Raw genomic sequence first — 17,027 nt, 5'->3', positions numbered from 1 at the left:
ATTTTTTTTTTAAATGTGTTATCTCAGGAGGTTAGGCAGATGTTAACACTTGTACAAGTAACAATTCCTGAACTGTTAAACTTCTGGAAGTTCAGAGGAGTTGTTTTGAAACAAAATTAAGAGAATTTTTTTTTTAAATTGAAATTGTACTTGCCTTGTACATAAGACCTACAGGACATGTAGTGCCCTTACTGACACTTGTTGCAGCCTGTAGCATCTAAACTTAGAGGACTTCACATGAGCAGCAGCAGAAGGTAATTTACTAGGAGAGGCTGAAAGTCCTTACCCTGCTTTGATTTTTTTTTTTTTTTTAGTAGGATCACCAGGTAAGCAGATCCAAATTGATCTTATCTTACTGTTTGATAGTTTTCTAACAGCTGTAAAACTGATATCAATACAGTTGTTTTTTTTTTCTGGAGCTTTTTTTTTATCTTTCAGTGATGTATTTTACTCTTGATGATGGGTTTTGTCTTGTTACTGGTGTTGAAAACTTTAATTATGTATTTTTTAAAAAGTCTACCGGTAAGTTTCTTTTTTAGAATCTTTACTCCATGTTATCTGTAACCAAAGGCTTTACTTTCCAGCTCACTAAGATCTAATTGTATAATAAGTTATTGGGTTTGTTTATTTTCAATTTAAAATGTTGTATGTGGCCTTGGGTAATTAAAGACATATCTTGAAAGATGGTGCTCTTAACTGTGTCATACTGGAATCGCCTCTGCTGATCATGAAGAACTGAATAATACTAATTTGTCGTGTAGGATGTTGACTCAAACACAGATGAGTTCAATTCAGATGACAGAGGTTGTTACAAAACCCAGCTGTTGACTCTGCTCCTCTTTCCACAAGTTGCTTTCTCTGTGATAGGGATGGCTGACCCATGAATCAATTAACAGCCACAGTTTGTAGCCTGATTTATTCAAGTAAACCAGTGGTGACTTTACGTTGTTTTAATATACTGGGTTGGCAACCCTAACAGCTCAGGAGCTGTTTCCTATGTAAATCATCAGTGCTAGTGTAGTAGAGAAGAGTGAATGCCTGGTAGGATGTTGAAGCTGCCTGTATTGGTGGGTAAATACTCTCTGCCTCTGATTCACAGCTAACTTGGGAAGGAATCTTTGCAGCGGCCTGCCAGCAGTTGCAGAGTAGTTGCGGACAACTGCTGGCAAGATACCTTTTCTGTGGCTCCAAAGGATTCATCTCAAACTAAGGTAACTTTCTCCAAGAGCTTTGGTTGTTAACCACATCTCGAGAAAAGACAAAAAGAAACATTAAAACAGATACTCTTCTTTGTGTTTTCCATTTTACCGGGATTGGAAGAAGACCGGTTCTTAACCATTTACTCTTTTTGAAAAAGGTACGTAGTGAACACAGGAATAGGAGCAAAGAAATTTACCGCCGAGGGATGATTCTGTTGAACAAACCACTCGGGTCTTAAACGGGGAGCTATTCTAATAAGGCTACCAGGTGGGGTACCTGGGAAGGAAGAAAAAAATGGGGCTACTTTTGGGTGATGGCATTGTTGCGAAAGCTTTCAGTTTTCCTTGGTTTCGCTTCTTTCCCTTTTAGGATAATACCTTGCTGAGATCACAAGATAACTCTGACGATTATGGACTTGATTTAATTCTCACTACAATCAGGAAAGCTAACATTGATAGTAGTAGGTGAAAGAGACAGCCTCACTTTAATAGGTTAGTGTCTAGAGTAATCTCAAACTGATCTTTTTTTTTTTAAATCTGTATTTAGATCACTAATGTGTAAACTTTAGATTTTTTTCTGTTGAAAAAGAATTGTTTTCCCAAGACATGGTCCAAACAGCAGAGCTTAATTCTGGTTTTGTTTTTGATTATGCATTTATAGCCTTTCTTTGGAGTTACTTTATAGAGAGGTAAAAATAGAATACAGGTATCTTATATCTAATAAACTTGTGGACCCAATGCGTCTCTTGCCTTTTTTCTTCTGTAGCAGGATTGAATTCCTTGTACTACAGCAACCATAAATTAATTACACTGCATTTAAAACAAAATGCCGAAAGGGATGACCTTTTGCTAGGACCCTGTATTGTTTGTATTGCTATGCCTTATCACCATCTTTCAGCAAAAGCCAGTTTAATCCTTAAACATTTATACATATGGTATCTGTTCAGAATTGTCTATTGTTAACTATCTGTGTTCTCACTGAGTATAACGCTGTGCATCTCCACAATGCCTGCTGTTTGGCCCTTGGATCTTCCTTGTACAGGGTAGCTGTTATCTTCCCTGCTGATAGCATATCACCAGTGGTACCAGTTAAGAGCTGAAAACACTTCCAGCATAATGGAAAGTTCCACTTTCGCCAGGATGACTCACTAATTAATTAACCTGAGATATTCTGCTCGGGATGGAGAGAGGCTTCCTGTGCCAACTTAAGAAAAAGTTACGGGAAGATACTATTATATAGCAAAAGAGAAACTGGTTGGAAGAATGCTTGGGAAAGTTTATGATCTAAATTTGACATAGAGTATAGCAAGCAACTGGAGAACTGCCATATGGAGGAATAACAGCTTTGCATTATTAAGATCATACAGTTAACAGCTTAGTTTATAAATTTCTACTGACTTTTTAATTTATAAATTTTCTTACTGACTGCAGAAAAAGTGTGCTTCATGGGGAGGCTTGAGTGAAAAAAGGATGATGAGATGCTTTTGAGTAGACATTGCATGTGCAAAAGGGATAGGTTGGGAAAAGCTGCTGGTAGCAGGGAGAGAGACATAAATACAGGTGTAAACACAACTATTTTCTTTGTTACTCAAAGGTGAATGGTGGAACTGACCAAATCAAATATTTTCAACATCTCCCAAAACAAATGACCAGGCTAAGGAAGGTCAAAGTATCACTAACCACTGGTGGTTTAAAAAAAAAAATTGGAAATTAATGTAATTGTCAGCTGCAGTTCTTTTCACAGTGCAGAGCTGGTGTTACCAATGCTCCAGCATGTTGTGGTACACTGTTTTTCTGCCCCGATTTAAAGTTAAGTGTGAAGATGGAAATCATGCAGAATGCAAGCTCTGCTGTTTCTCAAAGAAGCAGGATGCTATCATGATATTTGTGGTGTGCTGCCTCTACATCGGTAGCTAGCTAGAAGTGTCTTCTGCAGACTGCAGAGATCGCTGGCAGCCTGGAGCAGGGAGCTGCTCCCTCTCAGGAGACTGTAGATGCCAAATCTCAGCCCTGTTACGCACTATTCAAAGTGAGTAACTTACGACTTACCACCTTTGCTTACAGTTGTAAGTGGCTGACACCCATTTGAGGGTGACCTGGAAATCTTTATTGGAACCCTTCAGCTATCCATACAGGGAAAGCTAATTAAAAAGTGTATTTAGCTTGCAGATGTCTACAAGAAACCTTCCTGAGTTGAGTGCTGGGTTTTTTTGACATCAACTCTGTGATAAGCAGAGAATTGGCTTTGCTAATGGCAGAAGATAGCAGGCATTAAATAGGGAAATCTCAAGAGGTAAAAGGGGAAGTAGCACTTACGCAGTTATTGTACACTGTATGCCCAGAATAAAGAAGGGACAGTTGCTTTTGTTTTATATAAAATGAGCCTTCCACCCACCACCACAATAAAGCACAGGATGAACGAGGATAGTATCTTATGTAAGGGAGAGAGAATGATAGGGGGTTAAAAAAATAGCCAAATGTGCAAAGTAATGAGTTAGTATCCCACAGTCCTGCTCTTTTAAAGAAGTGTTATATTTGGTTCTGTATTTATGGGTCCACAGAGGAGAAATCCCTGAAATTCTAATTTATTTGAAGCAAAATGCTGTTGCTGTCAAGTCTCAGTACTTGGAGTAAATCATCAGTGTTGCTGTTTCGAATATTTCATGTGGTGACACAAAGGTAACATTGTATTAGATAAATTCCTGTGTCTGTTCATCAGCTCAGCTGTGTTATTCTGTGTAAAAACACAAGGTCTTTTTTCATTCCGTTGGAATATAAGTGAGCAGTGCTTTACTTGTGGAGAAAATAATTACAAGTTGTTCTTTGTTCACAGGTTTTGAATGCAGTCTGAGTCCAAGAACTATGAAGAAGAGACACCTTCTCTGTACTGGGGGACGGATCCTGTATTTTCTGCATTTGCAAGACTCTATATTAAAGATATAAAAGAAATGAGGGAATCTAAACAAGTGCCAGGTATGTACTTATATGTGCTGATTATGATGCACACAGAATTATAATTGATTTATGTTGTGCTTTTATCAAGGGATTGCAGAATGCTTCACAAACACCAGTAAAGTAATTCTGCATGCCCCTAAGCTAAGCGACATAAGTATCTTTAACAGCTCTAAGAACAACAGGTTGTATGTGAAATATATGTGGAAAAATAAAATGTGTGCATTCTAATGGTTTTTCTTCCTCTCATATGTATAGATACAGAACCTCTTTTACATTAAGGCAATGTTGTGTTTCCACAAAGTGTGGCAGTACTTGTTATATTCTGATAACGTTAATTCTAAAAATGCCAGTCCTTTCTGGCCATATGTTACATCTTTCCACTGTCTCTACAGCATTTGAGAATGATTTTATGCTGCTTCTCTTTGTTGCAAAATTTTGACAGTTGATGGCATTGCTGGGGGTATTTGTTTTACTTTTTCCTCTGGATATTAATATATTATAAAACAGATACAGGTTTTGAGGTTTTGTCTGCTAAATTTCCAGGCATGATAGATACACAGCATTCTTCATACATTTGAGTAACCTTATTGTAAATTCTGGCATCTGTGCTGAAACATAGACCACACCTTTTATTTCCTAACCATTGTTGGAAATTGTATGCTTTGCAGTCTGTTTCCTGCTGGTCTTCAGCCAATATCACCCACATGTGTACATTGTCTAAAGCAACATGGGTCTGACCTTGAATTTCTGTTTTCACTACAATTTAAATAGACTGCAGTATGTTTTCTGCTGTAGAAGGGTTCATTACACCAAACTGAAGCTTGACAAGGTGCAAGATGGTCAGGGAGGAACCCAATGAACTTAAAATCAATGAGAAAAGCAGTAAACCCTAAGCAGAGTGAGCGGGTTTGCTTTGGTTTTGGTGTTGGGTTTGAGTCTGTGGGGTTTTTTTGGTGGTTTTTTTTTTGTCGGTCCCCCCCCCGTCCTCCCCACACACACACACACCCACCCCCGAGAAAGGTGCATCTGTTTGGCTCTTTGAATATGCTCTGCCTTGTAGGTTTTGTAATTATTTATTTTTCTTTAACACCAAGGATAACAGTAGTGCTATTCTTGCAGAAATGAAGGACTGGTGGGTTTTTTTGCAACCATTGCAACCATTTTTATATATGTAGGACTTCACAAACTGCAATGCCCAGTATATATACCTCTTTGTTATTTAACATGGATGGGAGACTTCTGTCTTAAGCTCATTGCAAGAATTAGGCTACAGTCTGTTGTTGATGTTTGTACTAGAGTGAGTAGTACTTAGAGGCCTTCTTAAAGTGTGCAGTCTTATATTAGGACTGGTGTAGCAACTGCATCTGGTAAGAACTGTTCCTGCTTCAATTAGAGACATTTTAATTGTTTTCAAACAAAATACAAAACAATTAAATGTCTGTAGAATAGGATTGTAGTTTGGACTTGGATATTAGTACATACACACGTGAAAATATATTCAGAAGAATTAAAATTATGCACATCAACGAACATTTCACAAGAGCAGGAACAATCCTAGAAAGTTCAATCCTGCTCTCTTCCCACCCACCCACCCCCAAGCTACCTGAATTTTCCATCTCACTTCCCTTCCTATTCTTTTACTTAAGTGAGTTGTCTTCTGCTTTACGAACTCTTTCAGTTCTGTTATTACTTTTTTTTTTTCTAAGACGATCCTAAGGAAGTGGTGTCTGTCATGTCAAGATATCAGCCTTTAAAATTGGTGCATGTGAGCTTTCTCTGCTTTCTGTGCGTCTGGCATTTTGCACAGCTACGCTTGCTTGCATTTTCTAAACCAAACTTTAAAGAATAAAATTAAATTTCATAGACCAAACATCTTGAATTTGGTTTGTTTACCTCGTGCTGTGTATATATCAAACCAGACATCTTTCAGTGTTTCTTATTTATTGGCAACAAATGATAGCACAACAGAAACACTAAAAAAAAAAAATCTTTTCGGGAAGGAAGAAGGTAGGTGTTTGTCAATGTTTCCTGACTTTAATGGGTTTGTTAAGGACCAGCTGAAGCTAAGTATACGATTGGTTATAAATCAGTCATTAATTAATGGTAATTGAGAATGAGTGCAAAACAAAGTTGTAACTAGGAGGAATGGAAAGAAACACAGACTGAATGTCAGGAAAAACACCCTTAGAATGACATTGGCTAAATCGTGGAACAGCCTTCCCAGGAAAAAGGTGGGATGCCCTTCACTGGGATTGTTTATATTCTGACTGTACAGATTGCCAGGAATTTACTGTACGGAACCGTCTTGCATTGGCCCTGAGGAAATGGACCGAATGACCTAATAAGTTTTTTCTATCCATTTTTAAGCATTAGGATTTGATGCTACAATGACTAATCCCTTAAAACAACACAGAGGAAAGCAGTAAACCTGGCCAATTACTCTACTGCTATAAATGGTGACAAGAAGGCTGGAAAACCTCCCAGACAAAAACAGCAATTGTGTTGTCTTAGAGGCCTTGAAATTAGAGTGGGTGTCAAACTCGGTTGTAACACATAATCACATCATGGAAATTATTTTTTCTCAGAGTTACCGTGCACCACTGCATTGTGACAGCTTATCAACAAGCCAGGGAAGCTACAAATAGCATAAAAGGAGGTAATAATAAAGCAGTGGCAAACAGCTCAGTGCTCAGTAATGCTGGTAAAGACGTCACCAGAACTTGCTCTAAGAGAGCTCTGTATCTATAGCCCCCAATAGCACTGCTGTGGCTTCCTGTTGCGGTAACAGCATATTAATGTATGTGTTATTTACTGGGTTACTAGAAGCTTGACTGAATGTGCTTGCACATAGCTTAAAATGTTTAGTATTTTTTATTGCTACCATGATGAGCATAATTTGAACAAATAAGCTGGCACAAGAAACAGTTTACACCAGGAAGTCAAGTTCCACAACTTTTAACAGTGTACATATAATTTCATCTTTCAAGTGAATTCAGGTAGTTTCTTGGAGAGTAAGGGTGGAGTTCTGTGTGAGTTTATGGGGATGGAGAGAATCAGTTTTATCTTGTCTCTGTCACTTGCTAAAACTCTGCTTACTAACTGGGAAATGAGCACAGTAACATGTTGCTTGTTTGCACAGTCAAGAGCTTGGAGCCTCTGCTCCACAGACTTACCTTGGAACTAACCCAGACCTTCTTTTATAGAGATTTTGTAAGGTTTAGTGAGTAATTATATACACCGGGAGCACCTCCACTGAGGGTTTCTATAGCAGTGTTTATTGGTGTCATGGTAAATGGAATGAGAAAAAAGTGGACAGACCTGCTAAACATTCTGTATGCCAGACCTGACCCGTGGCTGCACAATTAGTATTGCCAGCTCTACGATGACGGTGATAGATGGATCTGTAAAACACTGCAGTGGATTTTTATGAGCAAACCTTTTGGTTATGAGCTCCTTTGCTGATCACCTGTGATTTCTTCTGAAACTTTGGGGGTTTTGTCTGTCTTATGTGAAGAAAGTTAATTCCAGGCTCATTTAAGACTGCCAGCTATGTAGGACAAGTTATTTTTGGATTTTGGTTTTGATTTTTTTTTTAATACAGAACATTTTTCTGACTCCCTTGCTGCCATGTTTCTCTTTCCCTTTGTAAGACTAAGACTTGCCACAGTGTATGGAGCCAAATGTTCTCTTCTGAGTCCCTTGAGTTATCTAGTTTTTGGAAGACAGTTATTGAACATCCCAGATGGCATATTTCAGTAAAGCAGCAGTATTTGAAAACTGAAGAAAACAGACCGACTGAAAATTAGCCAGCCCAAGATATATCTGGAGCTCACTGCCCTATTATTCTCCTGCTAGCGGACTGTGAAGATGCAGTGTATAGCGTTTACATCTGCATTTGTTAACAACATTTGTCACTCTCTTGAAAGGGATTATAGCATGTGGCAACCTCAATGCTGTCTAAGTCCACTGGGCTCTGATTCCTCACTGTTTCCTGGACACGTTTTTACGTGTTATTCTTATTCAATTCATCTTTATAGCTGCACAAAAATAGCTGTGAAGGGATGTTTTTAGAATGTGTTGTTTCAAAAACTGAAGTTCAGGATGCTGTCTGTGATGACTGCATAGTGTACTCTGCAATCTAAGAGGGTTGTTTCTCTCCCCCTGCCCCCCATGCCTCCTGTTCTTTTAGAAATGAAAGACAGAATTATGTTAGTTTGCCTTTTGGAGGCTCTGCCTTAATCAGGAACAGCTGCATTGTGAGAAGCTTAAACTGCTTCCATTGTGTTCTATTATTTATTCTGAAGCCTGATGATGATGTTAAAAAAAAAAAAAAAACCACAAAAAACCCCACAAAAAAAACCAAACAAAAAACCCACCCAAAACAAAAAATAAAAAAACCAAACCGAAACAAAAAAAACAACTAAAATACTGTAATGCCTGCAGCAAACAAACTGTTGTTCAGATCCAAACATGCAAGAAAACAAGAGGTTAATGAAGTTCTGACACTCCAAAAAAGTAGGCTTTTGATATCCTGAGTAGAGCTGATACTTCTTCCTTCTAGTGTTCCTAGTCCTCATATGGCTAGGCATTGTATAATTTAAGATTTATTAACTATGTAAGAAAGTATGTTTTTTACTGACAAATGTGGCTTTGTAGGGTAGGATGTTGAAAGATATAGTTACACTTATCAGGAATGTTCTCTGTCTAGGTGTGTTCTTTTATAACGGACATCCAGTAAGACAGGTGGATGTTGTCGGGACAGTGGTTCAAACAAAAGAGCGAGATGCCTTTTATAATTATGGAGGTAAGAAAAGTTTGTTTCTTCTTGCACTTACCAGCCTTCTAATCTTAGTTACCTTTAGGACTTAAAGGTTGCCTTATTTGACTATTGCATGTTCTTGAAACAACTGTGCTCTTCTTGTAATACAATGTATATCTGCCCCTCAGATTACTTTGCAAACTTAGGGAAGCTACCTTTTATCTCCACTTCAAAAGCAGAGGAAACAAATAGTTGAAACAGAGTATCTGGTTCATTTGGGGTCATCTAGCAAATCGTAATTTTAGTTATCGCTTTGTTGCTGGACTCTACCATCTTCCTCATATGTGTGAGTATATGCAGTTCCTCTGGTCAGATATAGACAGATTTAACAGTGCCTGCAAATAGAAAGTCACTTCTTCCTTTTTTGAACCTTAGAAATTCTTTCTGACTTTTTATATGTTTTGTCGTATCTTGGAGCCAGCTTTTAATAGCAGTCACGAGCTTGTTTATATTTAGATGCGCAAGAGCCTTAGTGAATCTAACTCAAGCATCATAGTATCAGTCCTTGCCAGCACCAGCTGGGAGTTGTCCTCTCCCTATTGCTTTTCCCAATATTCAGACAATTTTTTTTAACGTGGAAACATCTCATTGTCACTTTGTTCAGCTGTCTTTTTCATCTGGAGAAAAAGCAAAGTGGAATAGTGGTTATGTGGCAAGTTTCAAAAGGTGGGGGAGGTCATCTTACAGTAGGAAGGGGGAGCCAAATGCATAGATTCTACTGAAGCACTTGAGGGACTCATGTCCAGTGTCTTCCTCTGCCATGGAAGGTTCCTGCCATAGATTTCCATGGGTTTCCACATGATGGAGGTAAGTTGCAGAGTGCCTCTTCTTACCCAATTCCCTCACTTATAAAATCGAGTCAGGAGCAAGTCCCTGGCTCACAGGAATATTGTGAAGATCAGTTGACATCTTCACCAGGACACAGCTTCCACAACACCTGCAGTTGCGTCATACTGCTGCCGAGTAGCATTAACTGCTAGTGCATATAGCATACCCTGCACTGGGTGCAGCTGCTTGGAGTTGACTCTGTGCTCTACAGAAATGTCCCTACAAGCTTCTTAGAGTGGATATTTTCTAATATTTTTTTCAAGTCTAATTTCTGGATATTTGTTATTACCCTGCCATTATTCTAAATAATGATTTGACAGTATGTATTTTGAAGCGCAAGTTTCTCTGGCACTTGAAGTAGCACAGGCTAAACAAGTACCGAAGTTAAGAGGCAGAGGTGTAACTGATGATGTAATGAAGTGTTGAAACATAAATTGAACGTCAGCTATTATGCTTTTATTGCACTAATGCAAATGCAGTTATCGCTTCATGAGAACAGAGGAAGACAATCAAAATTACCAAGGCAAAAACAATTCTATGGGCAAGGGTTTCCCACACTGCTCTCAGCATTAGTTCAGATATAAACTTTTTGGAAATGTTTGACTGGGGCAGAAAACGGAGGAATAGAAATACAAAGAAACTGCAGAGTAGTGGAATTAAGGCCTTAGTGTTAGATCAGCTGACCTTTAAGTACAGCTCTCAGTGAGCCTGGCTTCCTGCTGTCCTTTCACATCCAACTCCACTCTTTGTTCCTGCAGTTCCTGGTTTGAGCTTTCAGGCTACCTGCCAGGGTGCCCCTCCCCAGCCTGCCCTCCCTTTCAGGCAGGCTGACTCTGCCAGCGTAAAATTGTAACTTCTTAGACAGTTTCCTGCTTACAACTTCTTGCATCTTCAGTTCAACAGACTCTGGTTGGTGAGTCACAGAGCAGGCGTTGCATCAGTTGAGTGCTGCGCACTGCTTGGTACTTGCTCACTTTCCGTCTGCTTGTAAATGACCTACAAAGCAATTCTTCCTTTGCACTTTTTCTTTGATAGAGAACTGAAATGTCTTTGTGTCACTGCCACTGCCTCCCCTCCTATTTCCTATCTGTCTACTTTAGAATACACACCGCTCATTTTAAGAGAATCTTAGGTCCTCTCTGTGCTGAAAACCGTACAGGCAGAACTGGTGACAAAATCATAATTGTAAGAGAGAGCAAATTGACTCTTTCCTGGCTTAAACCACACAAAAAAAACCCAACCCCAAACCCCAAAAAGTGCTGTGTAAAACCTGATCTTGACATTTTGATTTGATTGTTTGTTGCTATTATTATGATCAGTTAGAAGAAGGGTATCTAACTGAAGTGTAGCTTTGAACAAGCTCCTATTTTAGCTAATGTACCTTTCTGACCTCTTTTTTTTTTCTTTCCTTTTTAACAAAACCAAGCCTCACATTTGGTTTTCCTTATACTCCAGAACTGTTTTGAAAGGCTGAAAGGCACTTGCCTTAAAAACAAATGAAAAAAAATCTCACTGGGATCTCAGTAGGCTCACACAGGCCGTTTTTGTTATAAAGAAATAAAATTGAACACAATTATCTCTTCTACCAAGTAGCTTTGAGAGTGCTACCCCTCAAACGGTTAGCATAAAAGTAAAAAAAAAAAAAACCAAAACAAAACAACACCCAAACAACAACAGAAAACCCACAAACAAAACAAAACAAAAACCAAAAAACACATCCATAAAAAAACCAACCAAACAAAACTTTAAACCCAGGGAGATGAGGATGGGTGGCACAGGGAGCACAGGAAGTTTTCAAAAGCTTGCAGATCCCTTGAGTGCGTTTAAAATAGATTAACATTCTCCTGTCTAATTACAATACAATCGCAAGACTTCTCATTCGTCTGTGCTTCAGGAGTTATTTGTCTTTTTGCTCAAAGCATTTGTTTGTGAGCTGGGAAAACTTTGTTTCAGAGCCTTGTCTACTGCCAGATTCCCTGTGTGGTCAAAACCAGGCCAGTCTCTCCAGGACTCCATTTTCAGCTGTTACATTGATGAGGAGGAGTCTGGCCTCCTAATCCTTCAGTTGTGTTTGTTTCGTTTCTAAGCCCTTCTTAGGAAGCATATCTGTCGCAGTTGGTGCAACAGCCAGTCGCAAGCTGGAACATCTACAAGCTGCAGTAATGTAATAGTGAAACGTCATCTGCCCTATTTCTTATTGCCATTGCTGGCTTGCATGAATGGTGTGGCATGGTATATGGGGGCTCTGACTCCAACTAAAATAGTTGTTTTCTGTCTATACCAAGGAGAGGAAATCCTACCACCTAAATCGTTGTCTGTGTTCTCGTACAAAATTAAAGCTGCTGAAATAACTGCAGACATGGCAGCTCAAAAAGGGGATAGCAATGAGATGAGCATACGTTTGTGATGGAATTGCCTGCATCCTGTAAACGCTGTATGTTTGTTATTAGGAATGCGCAGCTAAGCCACTGGGAAACAGGAAGGCAAGACAATGATTTTAAATTGGACCCCCCAAACAGGGAGATTGTTTCAAAACATGTGAGACAATGCAAAGGCATTTTGCTTTGATGCTATGGTTCCCAGAGGAAACGACTGCAGGTACCAATCAGTACCTTCCTGGTAAACATTGCTGTTACTTTTGTAGTCATGGATCTGGTTTAAGGAGCAGAACAGAATTGCAGATTCCAGTTTGTGAACAGTGGAAGCTCAATCTTGGAGATGGCTACACTCAAGAAGCTTGGAGCATTAGCTGGATTGGAAACGGGATCCTTGCAGTGGTTTGACTGACATTTAGTGCCTTTTTATTTAGAGAGTGTTTGTTGGACATGCCATCTATATATGATCTCTTGATCTGTAGAACAGTTGATTCTTCTGATAGTTATTAGTTTTCTTTGGGTTTTGTCTGGACAATGCAACGCTGAGGGTGGAAATCACAAAACTTATTTTGATTAGGTACTAGCGAAACAGGAAAATCTAGACTGCTCCCATGCTCAGGAGAAGGTGTTAAGCTTTTATGGCAATGGAAGTGGCTTGTGTGCCACCAGCACGCATACTTCAGGTTGGGAATTCCTGGCCTAGATCAGAGAACTGCAAGCAAGTGCTGTCCTCTGTCCTTCCTGGTTAAAGGAGCTGCTTTTTTGCTCTGTGGAACATCTCGGATGGGAAAGACGAGCAGACTTTATGCACAATATTAGCATGGAAACCAATGCAGCTGGAGGTAGCAGCACTCCTGGCCTATTCACACAACTGCACCTGCAGTGTTGAAGTGCTGTTTTCTCACTGTTAGAGTAATGCTGCTGTGTTTTGTGCCTGGTTTCCTATTTTCATTTGTCTGGCTTCTGCTTTCAACACTGATTCTTCTTCTGACCTTGTCAATGACATTAAAACCCATTAGCATCCAATATACGTACTGAAGCCCCGTAATTTAAATTAGTGCTTGATCTTTTTTTGACAATATACCTCTTACTTTGCTAACTACGTACTTAAGTGTGGTATCTGGTGCTGAGCTACTTCCACAACTGAAAGTACTGTGGAGATTATTTCAGAGGTGTAAGTAGGGGTTGAACACCCACTTTCCCTTTTGGACTGGTTGGAACAAGATATCCTTGGCAGTCATCTCCCTACATACCTATGTATCTTCACTTCTTGGAACATCATTACCTGGTTTCTTACTTTGTAATTCTTGCCATTTTATTTTTTTACAGTGGATGATAGTACTGGCGTTATAAATTGTGTCTGCTGGAAAAATCCCATGGCAGCAGAAACAGCTTTATCAGGTAATTTATAAAATAAATAACTCCTCTTTTGACTGCTCATGTCTGTCTGATATAATTTAGTAAGTGATCAAACTTGCAAAAGAGCAAATTCAAGTTTTTTTTTTTTTTTCCTCTCCTTTTAAACCATCACATCATACAACCTGGGTCATTTTTGGGAGTTTCATATTACTTTTCATGTTGTGTTCAATGGTGATGCCGATAAAGTCACTACATTATCACCTCTCGTGCCTTTTCCTTATCTGAGTTATATGGTAGTTCAGTTCTGTGCTGTGACATTGTTCAGAGAATCCTCCTCTTACAGTTCTTTCTGTGACCTCATCCAGTGATGAGCTAGGCTGGGACTCTGCCACGTGCCACAGCTTCTGTTTCCAAAGTCAATCCATTGGCCAGCAATGTGGTCTATGTTTCCCACACTTGTGATACAGTGGTTTTAGGATTCATCTTCTCTTTGTATTCATATTCTTCTCCTGCTCGTGCATGCACTGTCAGTGATGAACTCGAAAGTACCATAAAACCCTGTGGGAGAATGCCAGCAGTATTTTATGATTTGGGAAAGTTCTAAACGTGCAGAAATTTTGCATTTGAAAGTAATCTATCATTGCACTCAGTAACAGAATAACTCACTAGTGTCGGCTTTCTCTTTACTTTTCCCCTCACCATTTCTCATAGATCAAAGTATGGAATACTTTCTACTTCCGACCTTCTTGAAAGCCCATGTAGTAGATTGACAACCCTGATGTGAAACTGGTCAAATCTTGCTAGAATAAATGTTACTAGTGTCATCTGCCAGCATTAGGGTTACCTACGCACAGAATGGGGAAAGAAAGCTTGATGTAAAAGCTAAAAACTCTGTCTGTGGAACAAGCCCATGTATACAGACAGATAATTCACAGTTACTTACCTTTAGCAATGAAATGACAAATAGTATAACGATCCCAACAGGAACTGGAATCTAGAAGACAGCTCTTGCTTTTAGAGAGGTGATGTTGTGGCACAGCTTTCCAAAAAAATAATGGGGACCCACAATCAAATCAGTTTTTTATGAGGAACATAAATTCATTAAAGGAATTGGATTAAATACTGCTTGAAATAGAATGAGGACCCAGAATGCTTGTTTCAGCCTTGTGTTCTTTTTACATGTACATCAGTAGTGCTTGTATGGACGCTATGTTATAAATGGAAATTAATTCTTCTGTATCTGCTAAAGAAAACAGCTCCTAGGGGGCACAGGAAACTTTCTTTCAGCCTTTTGCAATTTTGATCGGGGATACTTGGATTGTTAATCAGGTTTTAAGTTACAAAGAATTTACTCTCCTGTAAGGGTGTGTTCATGTAAATGTGAAGTTCTGTCAAGTTGCATTCACCTCAGTGTAAACATCAAATTTCGTAACATGAATGCTTTGGCCCCACCTCAGATGACTCATGTTTTTTAATGTAAAAAGTTCAGCTGACCTTTCTTTTCCCCTCTCATCCATGTTAGCATGGCAAAATAAAAAAAATTACAAAACCCACTTCAAATTAGGGTTTCAATTTTGCAACCCATCTACGACATTTTCAGTGGTAAATCAGTATCTTCTCCCTTTTACGCTTTCCCCAGGTGAACTGTTTAAATAAATATAATACTGTAAACTACCTTTGTCACCCAAAAGTTTTGCTATTCAGAAAACATGGTATCTGGGACCTTACACCTTTTTTAGTAGACTCCTGTGATGCTTAGGTGTTTGGATGAATGCAAAAGGACACTCCTCTTGGCCTTAATGCCTGATCTCCTCTCCTCCACTTCTTACAGGTCGTCCAAGCACACCCAGCAGTCTTACTGTTTTTGGACAGATGAAGAAACTCCAAGAACTGGTGAGCCAGAAAACCAAATTGGAGATTGGGGATATTGTCAGGGTCAGAGGTCACATCCGAACCTACAGGCAACAAAGAGAAATTCAGGCTTCATGTTTTTGTGAGTGTTATGGATCTGTGACATATGTAACTTAATTATCTGAATTTGTGAGATCTAAGCTGTATGTGATCCATTGAATAATTTCCCCTTTATTTTCTGGCATCTAATTTTTCTAAAGAGGTTTTAATCTGCATGTGTTTATTTCCATTGTAGCAGTGTAAGGTCAGAAGTTGCACTACTTCATGTGTGGGATTTGATTGCCTGTAAACCAGGCATTCCTGGAAAAACCTATAAAAGACGACTAGCATGCGTACAAGAATGCTATGCAGATAGTGTGGTTGGGTATCTGTGAGAGTGACTTGCTCCTCAGTTTTCTTTGTGTTGAACAACAGCCAAAGCCCATGGGAAGGGAGCTGTTGACCTTTTTATGTCACACTTCTTCAAGAGCATTGGCTGCTTTGGAGAAATGGTTGCTTTTTGTCACAGCCTGTATAATACGTTCATTCCATGGGCAGACAGCAGCACGTGGGCACATTGTACTGCTGGAGCCCAGGTTCCCCTAACCTTTCTGGCTCTGCAGAATGTCTGAGAAGTGTTCTTCATCTTCAGTCACTTGGGCACAGATCTGCAGGTGCTGCCCCTCTATCAGACAGGTCTATGGCCAACGAGGTTCTGCAGTCCACTGTTTACACCCCAGGAGCTTCCAGTTACATAACAACTTCTCTCCTCCATGTCTGTGCTGTTGTGTAAGAGTTGGTTTTCCCAGTGAAATCTTTGAGAGACAATACTGAAATGATTGCTTTGGTGGGGGGAAGCCCATCTTTTAAAAGTTCTGTGTAGCTCAGATAAAAAACCTGTAGATTTTTCAGCTCTAGCTAAAATCTGAGAGGGGATTCAACCCTCCTTTCCAGATAGAAGATTTATGACTATATAACCCTTTCAAGGGCTGGTAGTGATGCCATTATTTCATTAAAGGAGGTCCATACGATTCAAATAGCCTCTCAGTTGCTTTCACTTTGGCCCAAATAAAGCTCCTTACTATGTGTTACTTCATCTAATGGATAAAGACTGCTGAAAGGTAAAATAGAGATCATAAATTCCAGTTAAATAAGTTATTGGACAAAAGCATAATCTACAAGGAGTTAAATGACCTGCAAACTGTAAAAGCGGGAGTGGCCTTTGTGGTTTGTTTTATAAAAACAACAGGGAACAAAATTTGCCAATTTAATAGTGGTATGTGAAGCTCTGTTGTTCTGCCTCAGGTACGCTTACTTAAAAGGTTGGTATGGTGATTCTGGCCAAGGGTGTGTGTTCTTTTTGCCACTCCAGATAAAGTGGATGATCCTGTGTGTGATGTTCAGATTTCAAGGATGCTGGAGCTCCCCTGTCTCTATAGAGAAGTTTACGATAAGCCTTTCCAAGGCCCCGAGGAGGGACAGAGGTAAATGCAGTATCCAGACTGGTCTTGAGGCAAAGTGTGGCACTTTATTGTTTATTTGTTATTGTAGTAACTGTGGAGAAAGATAGAACAGGGCCCCACTGTGATTTAGACTGCACAA

At 39.4% G+C, this 17,027-nt stretch overlaps 1 protein-coding gene across 6 annotated transcripts in view; it reads left to right on the top strand.

Moving 5' to 3' along the window:
- The window catches only part of STN1 (STN1 subunit of CST complex), a 44,881-nt gene that overhangs the window by 10,830 nt on the left and 17,024 nt on the right, over positions 1 to 17,027 (top strand). For 4 of the 6 annotated variants that reach the window (XM_064464093.1, XM_064464096.1, XM_064464095.1 and 1 more), the window contains 6 exons: positions 1,100 to 1,211; positions 4,033 to 4,172; positions 8,863 to 8,958; positions 13,506 to 13,577; positions 15,367 to 15,528; positions 16,798 to 16,909. In XM_064464093.1, coding sequence (XP_064320163.1) covers positions 4,040 to 4,172; positions 8,863 to 8,958; positions 13,506 to 13,577; positions 15,367 to 15,528; positions 16,798 to 16,909 — 575 coding nt within the window. In that variant the 5' untranslated portion in view covers positions 1,100 to 1,211; positions 4,033 to 4,039. Of the gene's footprint in view, positions 1 to 1,099; positions 1,212 to 1,569; positions 1,692 to 4,032; positions 4,173 to 8,862; positions 8,959 to 13,505; positions 13,578 to 15,366; positions 15,529 to 16,797; positions 16,910 to 17,027 lie in introns of all 6 variants that reach the window. The other 2 variants (XM_064464097.1, XM_064464098.1) reach the window with 2 other exon arrangements.

Source organism: Phalacrocorax carbo, chromosome 12 (genome assembly GCF_963921805.1).
Source record: "Phalacrocorax carbo chromosome 12, bPhaCar2.1, whole genome shotgun sequence".
In the NCBI taxonomy this organism is placed as follows: Eukaryota; Metazoa; Chordata; class Aves; order Suliformes; family Phalacrocoracidae; genus Phalacrocorax; species Phalacrocorax carbo.
Note: the sequence above shows the minus strand (reverse complement) of the source record. Positions and strands in the feature narration are given on the sequence as shown.